Raw genomic sequence first — 18,815 nt, 5'->3', positions numbered from 1 at the left:
TTTACTTCCTTTTTTTCCCTAATTTTCTTTTCAACTACTCCAGTCTGGCTTTTATCTGCCCCATTCCACGAAACAACTTAGGGCAAGTCACTAATCACTTCCAAAGTGTCAAAGTCACAGGTAATGTCAACATCGGATGGACATTCTCAGTTTTCTTACTCAGGCCTTCAGAAATGTTTTATTCCTTTGACTCCCTCCACACCACACTCGTCTTGGTTTTTCTACCACCTCAGTGGTCACTTCTCGGTCTCCTTTGCTGGATCTTTCTCTGCTGGCCGACTTCTAAATGTTCGATTGCCCAGGACTTAGACTGGACCGCTTTTCCTTCTACCCACACTCATTCTTTTGGTGATCTCAGCCAGTCTCAGGGCTGTAAATATTATTTCTAAATTGATGGTTCTATTTTTTATCTCTAGCTTTGATCTTCCCTAAGCTTCCAGCATTTCCATTTGGAAGCCACAGGCATAGCAATTTCACGATTAATGTGTCTCAAATACAATTCTTTTTTTTTTTTTTAAAGATTTTATTTATTTATTTGACACAGAGACAGCCAGTGAGAGAGACAGCCAGTGAGAGAGAGACAAGCAGGGGGAGTGGGAGAGGAAGAAACAGGCTCCCAGCAGAGGAGCCCAATGTGGGGCTCGATCCCAGAACTCCGGGATCACGCCCTGAGCTGAAGGCAGACGCTTAACGACTGAGCCACCAAGGCGCCCCTCAAATACAATTCTTGATTTTGCTCTTTACCCTTTAGTTTCCATCTTTAATAAAGTGGGATCTTCCTTCCACACCTCACATCGTAATTATCAGTAGGGCTCTGCCTTCAAATTACCTTCACATTACATCCCAGATCTGATGACCTCTTCCCGCTTCCAGAACTACATCCCCGTCCACAAGCACCATCATCTTATTCCCTGGCTTTTGAAGTAGCCTCGTAATGGGTCTCTCTGCTTTGTCTCTTGCTCTGATAGAGCCTGCTTTTCACCCTGAAGCCCGTCATTCCTTAGAAATATAGGTTATCTCTGACCCCTGCCTACCCCTCCCACCTCATTTCTTGTCCCTTCTTGCTCCCAGGCCAGTTTTTTCTATTCTTTGAACACAGTACATATATGCCTCAAGGCTTTTGTTTTTGCTGACCTAAATGAAACAAGAGAATTCATTATTTTGATATAATCTCTGTTCAAACTTCACCTTACCAGAAAAGCTTTCCTTGATCTCCCCATCCAAAAAAGCAGAGTCTGCCATTTTCCTTCTTCTTTTCAGGATGAATCGATGGTGAGGGTGGAGCCTCTAAGTATTCCTAGAAAATTAAAATTGGTGAAACAAAGTAAAATTGGGGATCTTAGGTTTCCTACACCTACTCTGCTTAAAGCATCAAATGTGACGAGTTGTAAATTTAATTCTTATGATGATGGTAATGATGATTTTTTTCAAGGGTGCTTTTCTGACTGTCTTTGATCAATATCCTATTTCCTAACCTCTTTTAGAGTGGAATTGAGAATGTTGATGTAATTGTTTCCACTTTCTTGGGTCAACCTTCCAACAGGAGCTGGGAGTGGATATATGTACCTCTCACCTAACATGTTGTGACTTCTACTCACTGATATGGAAGAAGAGGAAAAGGAAAATTGTGCCCAAATGATGAACTTTCTTGTTTCTAGTATTATAAGATACAAAAGGATTGGGACACTCCCTTTAAGTTCTGTTAGTATTTTAGTGTACTTTCTAATGGGCAAATCTTTTTTTTTTTTAATTGAAGTATAGAAGACACACAATGTTACATTAGTTTCAGCTGTACAACATAGTGATTGGACAAGTCTATACATTATACTATGTTCATCACAAGCGTAGCTGCCCTCTGTCACCATACAATGATATTCCAGTACCGTTGACTATATTCCCTATCCTGTACCTTTTATCACTGTGACTTATTCATCCCATAATTGGAAGCCTGTATCTCCCACTCCCCTCACCCATTTTGCCCATCTCCCATCCTTTCTTCCCTCTGGCAACCATCAGTTTGTTGTCCATATTTATGGGTCTGTTTCTGCTCTTTGTTTGTTTATTCATTTGTTTTGGTTTTTAAATCCCACATGTAAGTGAAATCATATGGTATTTGTTTTTATCTGCCTGACTTATTTTGTTTAACATAATACACTCTAGGTCTAGTCATGTTGTTGCAAATGGCAAGATCTCACTCCTTTTATGGCTGAGTCACATTCCATGGTATTTGTATATACCACTTCTTCTTTATCCATTCATCTATCCATGGATACTTGGGTTGCCTCCGTATTTTGGCTGTTGTAAATAATGCTGCAATAAACATAGGGGTGCACATATCTTTTTGAATTAATGTTTTCATTTTCTTCGGGGGAACTTACTGGATCATATGGGATTTCTGTTTAATTTTTTGAGGAATCTCCACACCGTCTTACATAGTGGCCGTACCATTTTGCGTTCCCACCAACAGTGCATGAGGGTTCCTTTTTCTCCACATTTTCATTCACCAATGCTTGTTTTTCTTGTCTTTTTGTTTCTAGCTATTCTGACAGGTGTAAGGAGCTATCTCACTGTGGTTTTGATTTGTATTTCCTTGATGGTTAATGATGTTGAGCATCTTTTTACGTGTTTGTTGGCAATGTGTTTATCTTCTCTGGAAAACCATCTATTCAGGTCTTCTGCCCATTTTTTTTAACAGGATTATTTGTTTTTCTGGTGTTGCATTGTATAAGTTCTTTATATATTTTGGATATTAACCTAGTGGGTCCATCTTTTTTTTTTTTTTTTAAAGATTTTATTTATTTATTTATTTATTTAACAGAGAGAGACAGCCAGTGAGAGAGGGAACACAAGCAGGGGGAGTGGGAGAGGAGGAAGCGGGCTTCTAGCGGAGAAGCCTAATGTGGGGCTTGATCCCGGAACCCTGGGATCACGCTCTGAGCCCAAGGCAGACGCTTAATGACTGCGCCACCCAGGCGCCCCTAGTGGGTTCATCTTTGATGACCTTCAGAAACCAGGGAAGGGATGTTTTCTACCTTTGTCGATATAAATTTGACTAATAAAAATTTGTATTACCTGAGCTTTGACTCCAAATAATAAGCTGCATACTAATAAGCTGACATGACTGTGATCTTGAAAGTTTAAAACATAGATATATGGTGAGCACGTAATCCTGCAAGGCCCACATCACCCAACTTTGGCTATAAAATTTGTTTTCAGAGAACAAGCACAATTGTTTTGTAGTGTTTGGGTCATTTCAAAAGATTGATCTGTAGGCACTTACCGTATTCCTTTGATTTCTTTCTTCCTAGAGGGAGAAGAAGACGAAGATGAAGAGGATGAAGAGGAGGAAGATGAGGAAGAGGAAGCTGAGGAGGAAGATGAGGAAGACCACGATGCGGAGCCCCTGGACGAGAGCTTGGATGGTGACGCTGAGCTGCCTGGGTTTACTCTCCCCGGCATCACGTCTCAAGAACCTGGCTCCGAGCAGGGAAACCTGGGCCCTTTGGATGGAGCCACGTACCAGGTGCCAGACGCCATCGAGTGGGAACAGCAGAATCAGGGCCTGGGTAAGAGTCATGTGTGTTTCTTTCTTCCTCCTCCCTCTCCTCCTCTTCTTTTTCTAAGGTGACAGCTTTCTTTCTTGGCATTGACTATGGAGCAAAGCGGGTTTTCTGGTTGTGTTTATGGAGGGTTCATTTCAGAAAAAGTTATCCGTTTTTTCTTATATGTTTATATTTAGTGCTCTTAAATAGCCAGGCTCCCAACAGTCTCCAGCTGCCCACCAAGAGCACAGTTACCTAGTTTTTGGAAGGAATTCCATCTTTCCTTCCCAGCTGGAAGACAACTCGAGGTTTTGGGAGGACTTCCAAATGGGGAGAAGCCGTGAGTAACCAGTGTGCTGAACACACAGTGTGCGTGGTCTGAAGTCAGAAAACAAATACATGTGCTACCTTCTGTCCCTGTAGAAATTCTTCCCCCCTCCTGCACGAACGCTCGGCATACTTGTCACTTTTCCGTTTCCTCTTAAAGCTGCATTTGGTCGTCAGATACCATCTCAGTTTGGCAGTCTGTGTCCAGACCCCCACGTGCTTGCTCTCTTGGGCATGGCCTGAATTAAATTATCTGGGAGAGGCTCTGTGGATGCAGGTTGACCTCACCTGAGACACTCTCTCCCCGGTCAGCAGGGAAGCTCCCCTGTCTGTCTCGCTTGGCTTTTTCTGGAGAGATGATATAAGCTCTGGGTGATTCTTTGAGGCCTTACTCTTCTCCAGAGAAATACCTTCTCTGGAAGTCCCTTAGTCTGTGACAGCTAGCCACATTTCTAACCTTCAGTGCAACAGAGGTCATGTTTACAAGTCATAGAACCAGTGTTTGGCGATTTCATTGAAAATTTGGATCTTGGTCTGGAACTTGGCTCTGGAATATCATACTTATGTATCGTGGTGCTTCGGTTGAAATGTCCAATTTTGAATCCCATTGCATACGATTTCTTAAAGATCGTTCTTCTCTCTCATGAAAACTCTCTTTTAGATCTGTGGTGAGAAAGTGTGAGTGCGTTAATACGAGTGCAGAGCTGGAAAATCACTGTGTCAGGTTATTGCATGATTGTGTAATTTAAAATAAGCCCTTAAAAAAAAGATTTTATCTATCATTCCATCTATCTATCTATCTGAGAGAGAGAGAGAGAGAAAGAACACACTTGCATGCATATGAGTGATGCGGGCAGAGAGGGGCAGAGGGAGAGGGAGAAGCAGGCTCCCTGCTGCAGAGGGAGCCCCACAGGGCTTGATCCTAGGACCCCAAAATCATGACCTGAGCTGAAGGCAGACACTTAACCAACTGAGCCACCCAGAAACCTGAGCTCTTTTTTATTTGAAGGTGAAATTGGACTTCGCAAAACTTTTAAAGGTTTACGATCTAAGGAGGAGTGCTTTTCTTTGATGAACTGTCGTTTTGATTTGCTTAGTTAATTCGTCCAACAGACCTAAAGGCACCTACACTGTTCCTGGCACTTTGCATGGTCTTGGGGACAGAGAGAAAAGTAAGAGTGGTGCCTTTCTTTGATGAGAGCAGAGCCCACTTCATAAAGGTTTGTGAGGAGGGTGAGTTGTATAATAAAAGTAGGTTATAAGAGGGCAAAGCAGAAATGTGGAAGCCAGCCCTGTTGTCCTCTGCGCTGCCTCCTGGTTCCAGCCCCCATGCACAGCTAAGTATTCTTAAGTTAGAGATACCAGTTTAGTGATTTGTGATGCTTTTAAAAGTGATTCCCACAAGTCCTGAGGGTTTTTTTTTTAAATAATGAGAGTTTCTCTTACTATAATAATTTACCATTTCCCCAGATGTCCCTTACCTTTTACTGTCACTTCCTTTCCTGATAAATTCATTTTATCAACATGTTTTTAGCACGAGTTTCCTGGGAACCAAAACAAGGAACAAATCTTCCAAGCTGGATTTTTTTTTCCTTCCCACTGTGGGAAGACTGTGTTTGAAAAGTAGTGTCTGGGATTAGAATTTTATTTGTTCATCAACATTTTCTTGGAGTGACAGGAGTATATCCTAGTCACTCACAATCAGTAATAACTTCTGGGTCAACAGTAATTGATACAGTTTTCTAAATATTCTCAGGTCAGATGAGACAGAGGAAAACCTCTCCTATTTGTGATGGATTTGTGGTAGGTACAATACTGGCTCCCCAAAGATGTCTATGTCCTAATCTCTGGAGGTTGTGAATGTGTTACCTTACCTGGCAAAAAGGACTTTAGCAAGGTGGTTAAGTTAAGGATCTTGAGATGGGGAGGCTATTCTGGACCATCTGGATGGGCCCAATATAGTCAATCACAAGTGTCCTTATAAGGGGGATGTGGGAGAGTCAGAGAAAGAGATGTGATGAGAGAGGCAGAGGTCACAGTGATGTGGCCACGAGCCATGGAATGGGAGCAGCTTCCAGAAGCTGAAAAAGGCAAGGAAATAGATTTCCCCCTCCAACCTTGAACCCCTTGAATGCAACCTGATGACACCTTGGTTTTGGCCCCTCAAGACCCATTTCAGACTTTTGACCTGCAGAACTGTAAGATGATAAATTTGTGTTGTTTTGAGCCACTAGGTTTGTGGTAATTTGTTACAGCAGAAATAGGAAACCAATACAGATTTCAATAAGTATTTCCTGGGAAGCATCATTTTAGGAAGTAGAGCTGCATGGCAGCTGTAGTCAGAGTGTGAACATTGTAAAGTTAAGTGTAGTTTTTTTCTTTTTCAAAGATTTATGTATTCATTTTAGAGAGAGAGAGTGAGAGAGAGAATGAGTGTGAGAATGGGCAGAGGGGCAGAGAGAGAGGGAGAGAGAACGCTGGAGCAGGCTCCCTGCTGAGTGCAGAGCCCAAGGCGGGGCTCAATCCCAGGACCCTGAGATCATGACCTAAGCCAAAATCAAGAGCCAGATACCCAACCTACTGAGCCACCCGGGTGCCCTAAGTGTAGTTCTTCATGAATCATTAAAAGTGCAAAAATTAAGACCTTTTAAAAAGTAATTCTGTTTAATATAATACCACTCTAATTGACCTTCATTGTTGTTTTCATTTGAGTTATTTATAGATTATCACGTCCTATTTTATAATATGAATGATATTCCAAAGCAAATGTTAAAACCCATATAAACCTTTAAAAATGAACAGATTGAAGTGGGTAGCTGGGATTGGCTAAAAATAACACAGACTCTTTGAACAGATTATAGTTTCATTTCCTGTGAAGTAACATGAGCAGACAACTTAGATGACTTTTTTTTTTTTAAAGATTTTTTAGAGACAGCCAGCAAGAGAGAGAACACAGGCAGGGGGAGTGGGAGAGGGAGAAGCAGGCTCATAGTGGAGGAGCCTGATGTGGGGCTCGATCCCATAACTCCAGGATCACGCCCTGAGCCGAAGGCAGACGCTTAACCGCTGTGCCACCCAGGCGCCCCCTTAGATGACTTTCTAAGCAAAGCAGTAGATTCAGGGCCTCAAATTCTCTGAACTTCTCTTTTCTGCTTGTCACATACACATAGCCTCTAAAGCTTTGGAGGAAAAGCTCTCAGCTGCTTGATTTCCCTGTTGAGAGGTGTGAATGGAATGAACCGTATGTCATCAGGATAGAGAGAATTAGCAGCGAAGTCCCGTTATGGCCGAGGTGGATCAGTTGATTGGTAAAATGCTAATAGCATACAGGAAGTTTTTTCTTCAAATATGTGGAATCAATTTCTTCTCTTATCTAACAAGTTCCTTTTCAAATATATTGGCAAGGATCTGTACAGAAAGCAGACGTGGTGACTCACCCCACACACCTATGATTTTTAATGTATAAAGTCAATATGACCAAAGTTACGTCAACATATCCATTTTAATGCCAGAGCATTCCAACATAATTAATACCTGGGGTTTTTTTCCGTTTTGTATTCTATCTCTTTCAGGATGCCTCTAGCTGTAGGTAGCAGGAACCTTAACTTAAATTGGTTTAAAGAGTAAAGAGATCTATGTCCTTTAAAAACAAGAAGTCCAGAGACAGAGCTCTTGGGTCGATTGACTCAGTAGCTCCACAGTCATCAGTGACCCAAGTTTTCCCATCTTGCTGAACTGTCCCCCTTGGTGTGTGACTTTGCCGCTGGACTGGCCTCCTTATGGTTGCAATGACTGCAGTCGCTTCAGGTGTCCCACCCAGAGAAGACATTGCCCAGAGAAAGGAGGCTGTCTTTTCACTGTGTTTCTTTCTAGAGAGAGAGCCTTTCCTAGAATCCCCCAGTAGAATTCTTCCTGCCTCTAATCAGCTGGGATTAGGCCACATGCCCATTTCTTTCTTTCTTTCTTTTTTTTTTTTAAAGATTTTATTTATTTATTTGACAGAGATAGAGACAGCCAGCAAGAGAGGGAACACAAGCAGGGGGAGTGGGAGAGGAAGAAGCAGGCTCATAGCGGAGGAGCCTGATGTGGGGCTCGATCCCATAACGCCGGGATCACGCCCTGAGCCGAAGGCAGACGCTCAACCGCTGTGCCACCCAGGTGCCCCATCACATGCCCATTTCTAAACAGTCATTGGAAGGGGACTGTGATCACGTGGCTGGTGGGATGGGTGGGGGTGGGTGCCGATCACCAGGCGATCACTCGTGATTCTTGTGTGTTTCTGCTCGCTTCCTTGTAGCTGATACTATCCATGTCTCTTCTATCCTCGAAGAATCCTATGGTCAATCCTATTAAATTAGTAACCTTATTTTCAACCTGTTTTGAGTTCGTAAGTTCTGGATGAGAGTCAAAGGTGGCATTGTTCCATTTTCTTCCTCAGGAGACCATTTTGACCACTTTTCCATTTGGTTGATGTTCTGGGTGGACAACTCCCTCAGCCAAAACTCCAAAAGCCATCAAGTTGTTGAATGCAGAATTATGACAGCTGTCTTCACTTTTTTTTTTCAAAGCCTACATCTAACATTAGAATGGGCTTTTGATTTAGGAAGAGACTATTTTTCTCTGGAGGTCTTTAAAAAACATGATAAGTATTCAGTTAACAGACTAGGGATGTTTGTGGAAAGCAGAAGAATGAAGAGCTCTATGTATCTATCTTTCCATCAGACGTTCAGGGAGCACCAACTATGTGTGTGCTGTGTGCTGTGCAAATATTGATGGGCTAACACATGAAGAGACAAATTACCGTGGGGCGGAGAGTGGTCCCAGAGATGTGAGGTCAGTGGCTGAGCAATTCCACAGTGAGGAACTCAATCATCACTTACAACCAGAGGTTGATTCGAGCGGCAGCCATCTGCAAGGTGTGACTTCACTGGTCCCCTAATTTATATCACCCTTTCTGCCTTACCATGGTGCCTACTTTTCAATATTAGAGCCTTCCTTTGGATTGAGATGGAAGGCCTTGAGAAGGCCTTCAAAAATGCAAATCTGCTATCTGGACAGGGATAACTCATTAAGATATTATCATGTATTTATTGTTATTAATTTATCAGGCTCATTAGCTCATGATTTAGGATGATTTTAAGGTAGAAGAGAGAGGAACACAAGACAAATGCGTTTTGAATTGGCAGGAAGGTAGAGTGAACTGTAGGCATTGGGGGTGGGTGTTGGACCCTATAGAAACTGGGCACTCAACTGTGGGAAAGTCAGGCTTTTAGCCCTAAAACATGTCAGCTTTGCTCCTTCTGCCCCTTGCGCTCCTTCTTCTTATTCTTTTAAAACACTTAACATGTAGCTGAGACTGAACACTTAAATATAGTCCAGCTGGGGCTGTGGCTGCAAGAAGAAGATGCTTTGCACAAGGTAGTGGGAAGTGTGACATTTCAAACAACTCTCCACTGCAAAAAATGGCAGTGTATTTGGATGGATAACATGTTAAGCTATGGATTAAGAGGTTACTCAGGAGGGGCGCCTGGGTGGCATAGCGGTTAAGCGTCTGCCTTCGGCTCAGGGCGTGATCCCGGCGTTATGGGTTCGAGCCCCACATCAGGCTCCTCTGCTATGAGCCTGCTTCTTCCTCTCCCACTCCCCCTGCTTGTGTTCCCTCTCTCGCTAGCTGTCTCTATCTCTGTCAAATAAATAAATAAAATATTTAAAAAAAAAAAAAGAGGTTACTCAGGAGGCTTCCTGGGCTACCATAAGTAAATGTGTGCATGAAAGAAGAGGCAGGAGTGGAGCCTTAATCCAACATAACCAGCCCCAAGTGAGTGGCAGATTGGCTAAAGCCTCCAGACCAGTGGTTCTCAATCTTGGCTGCCCTTTGGAATCACCTAGAGAGTGACACACTATACGGAGCCTGGCTCTTACCCTAGAGGACAGCCGTCCTAGATTGATCTACTGTTGTCCCCTTGGGGTAAGGCAGCTTCTGTTTATGCAGAGGAATGGAGAAAGAGGATTTTAAGAAGGGTTTGTATATTCTGTGAATGGAATTCCCATTAGTGGAGACTTACATGGCTTTTAGGGATCTTTTGTATATTGTATTAGTGTGTCTTAAGGACCACCCCCCCAAGCTTTATACAGTTACATGGAGATCAAACTTAAAGTCAATTCTGTGTGTTAGTTTCCGCAGAAAGTCAATGGTCACATTACGGACTCCTAAATCTGGAGGTTTGTCCCCAGACTCCTGCATCTGGGACCACTGAGCAGCTTTTGGTGTGAGTGTCCTCAGTGGGCATCTGCCAGTTGCCTGGGGTTTCTTCCTGCCCCAAGTTGGTACCCAGGGTTTCTGGGTTTGAGGGTAATGCCATTCGCCCTTCCTTTGGAAAGGAATGATTTTTCCTAGTCAGAAGGAGCAGGAAATGTAGGGGCAGACCTTCTTTTTCACATAAGCAAGGCACCCTGATGCCAGAGCTTAAAATAGAGATTGTGATCCCTGTCTTTCTCTGCCTCACGAGGATGAGCCCGTACGAGAAATGAGGTCTGCAGGGGAGGACACATTCCAAGGCCAAGATATTATTTCTTCATAGAGCTTTCCATTTGAGCTGTTGATTACTTGCAGGTTAGTACTAGTTGGAGATTCCAGGGGAGAAAAATCTGTCCATATGCCTGTGGTGAAAGATTCAACAAACTCAGGATTTCCGTAGGTTTTAAAAGCACTTATTTCCTGAATTTTCCATTTACTTATTTTTATCCTGTCATATTGTAGGTATTTTTGTCAGAAGCCTTAAATCCTCTTTTTAGCACGAGGTAGGTTATAAATAGGTTAAATTCTTAAAAACGAATAGACTTCCTTCCCGCTGACCGTTTCCAACTGTGGTCATAAGTCTCTACCGAGGACCACAAAACAGAAATTCATATGAACCAAAAGTCAAAAGGGGAGCTGGCCAAGCCTACAGAAAATCAGGTGCTGGCCTAAAAACAATTTAACGTACTCTTGTTCCTTCCTTTCATTTTGATGTTCATGACACTTCCAATGAGCTATTATGTATATTGGCTACAGTGAAACTTTTGTGTTCCTTTAACATAGGAAACGTTAAGCTGTTTGGAAAGAGGAAGAGATTGATGGCGTGGAAAATTTTGTGGATTGTGCTTAATTTTTTTTAAGACTGACACCTAATGACTTTTCAGAGCTGTTTTATAAGACTTTTACACCAACGATCTCAGGCTGAACTGAGGCTTTGGGAATTCATTAATTCCAAGAGTCACAGGCAGAACTCAGATCATTAACACACACACACACACACACACACACACACACACACACACACACTCGCCATTCTCTTTGCCCAAGTTAGCTGTGGGACCCTGCAAGTTCCCTTCTCCTCCCAAGTTTTCTTTTGAGAAAATGAGTGAGGGAAACCCACAAAACAGAGTTCGTAGACAGTGTCTCTACAGCACAGTGGCAGCCACAACTACGCATGCATACGATTTTGTGTTCAGAGCGGTTAACTCCCTCAGACATAAAGCCTCTCTGGGGATAGTCCTGTGTTGAGGAAGGGAGATCAGCACTGGTTGCTAAAATAAAAATCTCTGCCCCAGCTGGGTCTCTCCAGTCCTGTAGTACTAGATTCTGCGTGATCTAAAAGGACTGCCAACCTCTCAAGCTGGCCTCAGGAAGCCAAAGCTATTTTAGAAATTCAAGGGATTAGTGGTGCGAAGCAAAAATACAACACAGCAAAAGGGAAGGAGGGATTAACTGTTAAAACAAGGAATCGGACATTTAGATCAGGTCACTTGGAGATTCAACAGTTCATGGATAGGAAGCATTTCTTTTTTTTCTTTCTTTTTTTTTTTAAAAGATTTTATTTACTTATTCGACAGAGATAGAGACAGCCAGCGAGAGAGGGAACACAAGCAGGGGGAGTGGGAGAGGAAGAAGCAGGCTCATAGCGGAGGAGCCTGATGTGGGGCTCGAACCCATAACGCCGGGATCACGCCCTGAGCCGAAGGCAGACGCTTAACCGCTGTGCCACCCAGGCGCCCCAGGAAGCATTTCTTAAAATGTATGTCTCTTTTATATTCTCACTGGTGTATTTCAGGACCTCCACGATCCATCTGGGGTCTACTTTCCTACTTTACTTTTCCTGGCTTCTCTGGTCCAGACCTCTGCCTTCATCAGGCTGTCGTCACTATCACCAGAGCATGCATTTCTGCAGACATGCATCTGTCCACGTGCAGCTCTTGCCGAAGCCTTTCCTGGAACCCCTAACTCATACTGAGCCCTCCTTTGTGAAACTTGCCCAGCAGTTGTTGTCAGGATCGCTCAATTTCCATTCATCACACTATCTCATTTTGCTTATTATTTTTTGGGAGCCTCACAACACCTAGCAGTCCGCGTTGAGTACTGTGGATTGCTTAAAAGGGGGTTCTCTCCAGCTGGTAACCATTTTGGGCCTGAAACTTTCCATCACCATTGGGAGGAGGGATCGGTATGCTTTACGGCACTCTGCCAGTTAAACAGTAATCCCTTATATAACTAGCCTGAGTTGCAATATGGGGCCAAGGTGAGGTTTTTAAACGCAATTCTGTTTGATTAACAGAAAGAGCATGAGCTTGATTCATGGACAAAAATGTTAACTGATCAGGTACTGAAGGCTTTCCATAATGTTTATAACGGACATTGAGCTTAAATAGCAGGTGGCAGGTAGAACTTCATCTGATAATAACTTTCTCTGGTTCTCTCTACTTACCCCAAAGTAGTTTTTACATCTACAAAGCCTTTAGTAATGAACTAATTATAACATGCCTTTGGGTCATAAACCATAGATAGCATGTTGAAGGCCAGGTTTTCTGGAACATAATCTAGCATTTTAGTTTATTTTTCCAGCTTTATTGAATATCATTGACATATAACATTGTGTAAGTTTAAGGTGTACAATGTGTTGATTTGATATACTTATATGTTGCAAAATGATTACCAATGTAGCGTTAGTTAACACCTCCATCCCATCACGTAACTACCATTTCTTTTTTTGGTGAGTAATCTAACGTTTTAGAATATTTTTTTTTCAGAATGAACTTTGAGTGATTCTGCACTGTAGAACTGATCAGACCTTGGAAATGTTGGGCCACTTACCTGCATTGTCTTAGCATCTGAATCACATAGAATCAGATGATTGCATTCCCATAGTGATCTATCATTTAAAAAATTTCCAAATAGTGAATTGGGTGGCATAATGGAGATAAGGCCTTTATAGCTTCTACCAAAGAATATAAACAACCATAGTATCAGCTAGGTGGAAGTGAGAAATTTATTGAACCTGATTGTCTTTGCTACTGAATCAGAGCTTCTCCAAGCCAGAGAATCCAGTTGTCTTTTTATATCTCACTTCTGGATGCAGGAGAACTATAATTATAATAATAGTATTTTAAATGCTTTAGGGTCCCACTTTGAAAAAAAATCTCTTTTCATGTCTTTAATGGCCTATAGGAGGTCTTAGTTACTGGGTTCTTTTGTCGGAAATTCACCTAAAATAAATTTGGGCTGTTGATTATGGAGCTCCTTCTGGAAACCTACACTCATATATCCCAGCTCCAAATTACTTATCTTTATTTATTCAATGATCTGGGTGAGATAATAGACTTAATGCTTTACAGAAGCTGAAGCCGTTATCTGTATTTTCATAATTAAATTTCATTGAATTACAGAATAGGGGAAAAATCACATTTCTTTCATTAGGAATGGATTTCTTATATGAAAATTCAGCAGTCACTTTTCCTTTGGAGAGCTAGAGAAGGAGTCTTGGAAGTAAGCCAGAAAATAATCTCTTCATCAGCTACAGTTAATAAAAACATTAATAAGGCACATTACATCTGAGGAGAATGCTGTGAACTAATTCCTTCGTAATCAGAATGCACTTGTAGGCTCAGTTGGAGAATTATTGTGAAGTAATCTAGTAGGCTCTCCTGAGAATTAAACAAGAAGAAATACTGAGAGAACTGGGAAAATTTTCAGAAAGGAAGAAATTAAGTATAAATCGCCCTCTTTGAAAAATACAGAAGGAAGTAAACAAAGGTGATGTTAAAAAGCTTCCCATTATGTTAAAACAAAATTGAGAAAATAGTGGAAACAGTGTCCTTATCTCTTGATTTGAAGTTAGATGCTGCTAAATTAAGGTGAATTACTTAATCAAATGGTTATTGGTGTGCTGTACTAAGAATCTGGATATTTGGAGTCTCTCACACATTATTTGATCACCAAAGAATGCACTTGACTTTTGCATTTCGGAAAATAGAGCAATTCAGTAGTTCTTCCCTGTCTCCAACTGAGACCATAAAAGAAGGGTGCTAAAGCCTCAAAGCCAAGCTTAGTGATCAGGGGTGGTTGAAGTCAGCCCGTGAACTTGTTCGTTTCATTTCGGCACTTGAGAATTAATAACCACAGGGTTTTGCATTTCCAACTCAGAACTGTTCTTTTTTGTTGGACAAAAAGATTCTTTCACAGAACCTGGCACAAAATACAGATATATGGTCAACAAGGGGTCCCAGTTTCAATTCATGTAGAGCGTCTTTAAAATAAACTTCACAAACATACAGATTATCGAGACCCAGGGAAGGAATTTCAAGTGGAGGAGTGCTCACAGCTGAGGGAATTTTGATTTACATCTTCCATCTCTAAGTTTTCCTGCAGGGCTGAAATATTTCTGAAGTAATGGGATTTGATTTTTAAGCTGCTCCCTTTGAAAGAGGACAGCAACTGTTTGGAACAGGATGGATTTGATGAATCCTTGGGGATAAATACCGAAAGTAGTGTTGGCGACTTCCGACTGCATAAGGTCTCTTATGAAATCAGCCATAGTCAGCAGGTGAATGACTACCAGGGTTTGTTTATCACAAGCCTGATAAAGTGTTGCACATCCCGCAGGGCCAAGACCTTGGGCTTCTGAGCCCTGCCATGCGGGAAGCAGATGGCTCAGGGAGGCCATGCACAGAGAGGTAAGGCGAAGAGTTGTTGCCAGATAGCCCTTACTATTCAGGGCTGAGCCACTGAAACCATAGAGACAACTCATTGACTTAACCCACTAATAAAAATGGGGTGGGGGTAAACCATGGGAAGACTACGATGCCGGGAAATTTGTTTTCAGGGGAATCTTGCAGCCTTTTCTTCCTCCCTCTCGCTGGTCACCATCCTCCTCATCCTCACTTTGCCCTCTTCCTTTGAGCTCGGGTGGCACCCCTGCAGGACCTCCCTGGCATCCAGGGGGGCCTCGGTCTTCTCTTCTCTTACTCCTTTTTCTGTATTGAAAGTCTTTCTCGAAAGACCTTGGTTTGGGGACTTTTTTGAGGTTCATCAATAATTCATAATTATTAAAAGATACATTTTAAAATTAGAATTAATCATGATTCTCATTCAACTATAAAATGAAAATGTGTCAGAGATTTTGAAAAACTCATTAATTAATAAAGGAACCAGGCAGATGCTACAACCAGTTCAAAGCAGAGATCAAAGAATCATCAGTTTATATGGACTCAAGGACTGTTAAAATGAATTTAGAAATGGACGCAGGGTGACTTTTTCCAATTTTTTTGTCTAGAGAAGAATTATTTGTATTGCTATAAGTTATCTACAATTTAAAGAGTTGTAAAATAGTCCATAGGCAGTGCAGAACCCTAATGGAATCATGTGATTTTCAGAGGCTTCAGCACGCCATTACAAGGATATTCAGTAGTCTCTCCCTTTTTCTAAAGTTTACATTTTTTTCTAACATCCTAAAGGAAGAATATCTTGTATATAACCCTAATTTGTTTGGAAACACTTTTATCATGAAAGAATCCTTGTTCACTCAGAGAACTCAATGGTGGACATTGGAGAAGTGGGAATGTATCTGCTAGGGAAGACCAGCTGCTGTAGCAAACAGCTCCCAGCTCAGTGGCTAAACACAATGGATTTCTTACTTGCCCTTTCAGTTCCCAGTCACTCAGTTATACTGCCATCAGGTGTCTGCACATCTTTTCGGGCCCAGGCAGCCTCCCTGGATTCGCTGCATCCAGCCAGAAGGCAGGAAAGAGAGAGAACTTAGGAAAGCCTGCTGGGAACTCTTCAGCTGGGAATGGACCTATTTTGCTTCCACTCGGATTCTGTTGGTGAGAACTAGTCACATGCCCCCATGGGCCAGGTGGTCATGGTGGTAGTAAATGAGCCGTAGCTGAAGCAAAAGCAGCCCGGTGAACACTTTGCATTTTCAGGAGTCTGCCTCTAGGGGCAAGGCCCTTAAAAGGAAAACCCCAGAAAACTGATTGCTGTTTATAAATTATTGCTCGGTCATTAGTGATGAGTGTCTGCACAGGGAAGAAAAATCTGTATTGTGAGGCAGGATAGGACATATGCTGTGCACCAAAAAAAAAAAAAAAATGCTCTGAAGGTACCAAAGTCAGGAAGAGTAATTTCAACCAGGAGAAACCATGGGAAGCATTAGGACAACATACAGGTTGGCAGTTGAGAGCCTAGAATTGGGACTCAGGAAATCCTGAATTCAAGCCTTTGCTTTACCACCATTGACCCTGGACGAGTTTTTAACTTTTCTGAGCCTGGTTTTCCTAAGTCTAAAAAGGGCATAATGACTCTTAGTGAGTAGGATTTTTGTAACATTACATGAAGAAATATACATGTACAAAATGAAGCAAAAGCGCATTTATATGAAACCTTGTTAGGTTGCTTTCAACAGGCAGCGAAGGGCAAGGGGTCTGCTAAAAAAAGGCCCTTGAGTCCCATTCCTTCCCTGCCTCCCTCCTCAGGAACTTTTATATATTGGGAGTTCCTAATCAGACTGTATTTGAGAAAAGGGAGTCCACTACCAACCATACATTTGAAAACCTAGATATTTCTGAAAGCATAATAGTTGAACTGTTAAAAACCTGACAAAGATTTCTAGCAGCCTTTGCTGATTTATTCTTGCCTTTCCAACAGTGATTGTCTGCACAACACTCAATTAACTGTTTAGTTTAACCACTGTAGTGTGAAGTGATTGCCTGCCTTAGAGACAACATAAATGATTAGTTTTTCACTTTTCAGGTATTATTTCTTCAAGCTATAGGTATCTGTTTCTTATTCTACATTTTTGCCTGTAAAGTTTTTTTTTTTTCCAGGTTCATTATATATTTTAATCTTGGGAACATGTAGCATAATTACAGAATGCTGTTAGGAAAGAAAAAAAATCACAATATGACTGCCTTCAGAACATTTAGCATAAAGGCAGTAGCATTAAGATATGAACTTGAAAACTGAGAATGTTCTATACTACTTAGTTTCCTTATATAAGTTCATAGTCCAACTTCTCTGCATGAATGTGTTAATATTTTTATAAAGCTGAGCATAATCCTTAGGAAAAAGCAAGTGCAGCAAACATAAAAGGCATACAGATTACCTGGGGATCCTGATAAAATGCAGGGTCTGATTCAGTTAGGTCTGGGGTGGGACCCGAGATGCTGCATTTGTATGAAGCTCCCAGAAGAGGTCAATGCTGCTGGTCTGTTGACCACACGGTGAGCGGCAAGGGCCAGTGGACACAACTTTTTATCTGGGGAGTTGAGGATGCCTCACTTGGGAGGTTAAGGGGTCCAGAAGTTCTTTTTATTTTTTATTTTTTAATTTTTATTATTTATTTATTAAAAAAAAAGATTTTATTTATTTATTTATTTGACGGAGAGAGAGACAGCCAGCGAGAGAGGGAACACAAGCAGGGGGAGTGGGAGAGGAAGAAGCAGGCTCTCAGAGGAGGAGCCCAATGTGGGGCTCGATCCCGGAACGCCGGGATCATGCCCTGAGCTGAAGGCAGACACTTAATAACTGAGCCACCCAGGCGCCCCCCAGAAGTTCTTTTTAAAAAGGAGTTAGACTTTCATGGTATCTGCTTTTATTAAAGCTGCAGTTGGTTGATCTTCCCATCTGTTCAAGGCAGAATTCATTAGATCCTTAGACTAGCTCGTTTTGGCCCTCTTGTAAAATTTTAATATAATTTCATGTAATTGTGTTGTTTTGTTTACTCTTAACAATAGTGACAATGGCATTTCTTGACTAGCATGTCTAATCTTACTGACCATGAACCCAGTGACTCAGATCATTTCTGTGGTTCTTATTTTTGCTTATCAGAAGTATGGAATTTTAGGACTTCCCTGTGGCTGGTTAGGGTGTAGTGCCAGGGAAGCCAACCCCCACCTCCGTTCAGGTAAGGATCATAGGCTGAATCCTAAAAAGAAGCGCTGTGAATCACAGGAGAGTCCCAGTCAGAGCAGATTGGAACAGGGCAAGTCCAACCTTGCTCTTGGGAGAAAAATATCCAAGTACATCTTCAGAGTTTCTGTTGAGCACCTACCTATTTCATAGCATTTTTTTTTTTAAAGAGAGAGAGAGAGAAAAAAAAAAAGGGAGGGAGAGAGCATGAGCAGGGGGTGGAGAGGGGCAGAGAGAGAGGGAGAAGCAGACTCCCCACTGAGCAGGGAACCCCATGCGGGGGCTTGATCCCAGGACCCTGGGATCATGACCTGAGCTGAAGGCAGACACTTAACCGACTGGGCCACCCAGGTGCCCCTTATATAGCATTTTTATGGGCACATAAATATAGAGTAGAATTAGCTGTAGTAGCTCTCGTTAACAGGACGCTTGCTCTATATCCATACTGCGAAGCACGTGATTTACTTTACATTGCTTGAGTTTCATAGGTAGGTATTATTATTCTCCATTTACAATTAAGGAAACCTCAGGGCGTGCTTCAGATCCAAATGGCTCCCAAATTCCCATGATCTCAAAATAGCTGTGTCATTTCCAGGCATCACATCCCCATGGGATGATATCCAGCAGAAAAGAGGCATCATCTCTTTCTCACCATCTTTTTAAGGAAGAAAGACTCCTAGGAGCTGCTCACAGGTCTTTTTTTGTTTTTGTTTCTTTAATTC

The 18,815-nt window shown here is 42.0% G+C and overlaps 1 protein-coding gene across 5 annotated transcripts in view; it reads left to right on the top strand.

Annotated features, from left to right (window-relative positions):
- ARMH4 (armadillo like helical domain containing 4) overlaps positions 1 to 18,815 on the top strand; it is a 150,496-nt gene that overhangs the window by 69,714 nt on the left and 61,967 nt on the right. For all 5 annotated transcript variants that reach the window (XM_002913011.4, XM_034642039.1, XM_034642036.1 and 2 more), the window contains one exon: positions 3,309 to 3,566. In XM_002913011.4, the coding sequence (XP_002913057.2) occupies positions 3,309 to 3,566 (258 nt within the window). The remainder of the gene's footprint in view (positions 1 to 3,308; positions 3,567 to 18,815) is intronic.

The sequence above is a fragment of the Ailuropoda melanoleuca genome, chromosome 14 (genome assembly GCF_002007445.2).
Source record: "Ailuropoda melanoleuca isolate Jingjing chromosome 14, ASM200744v2, whole genome shotgun sequence".
Classification (NCBI taxonomy): Eukaryota; Metazoa; Chordata; class Mammalia; order Carnivora; family Ursidae; genus Ailuropoda; species Ailuropoda melanoleuca.
This window is presented reverse-complemented; position numbering and strand designations above follow the sequence as displayed.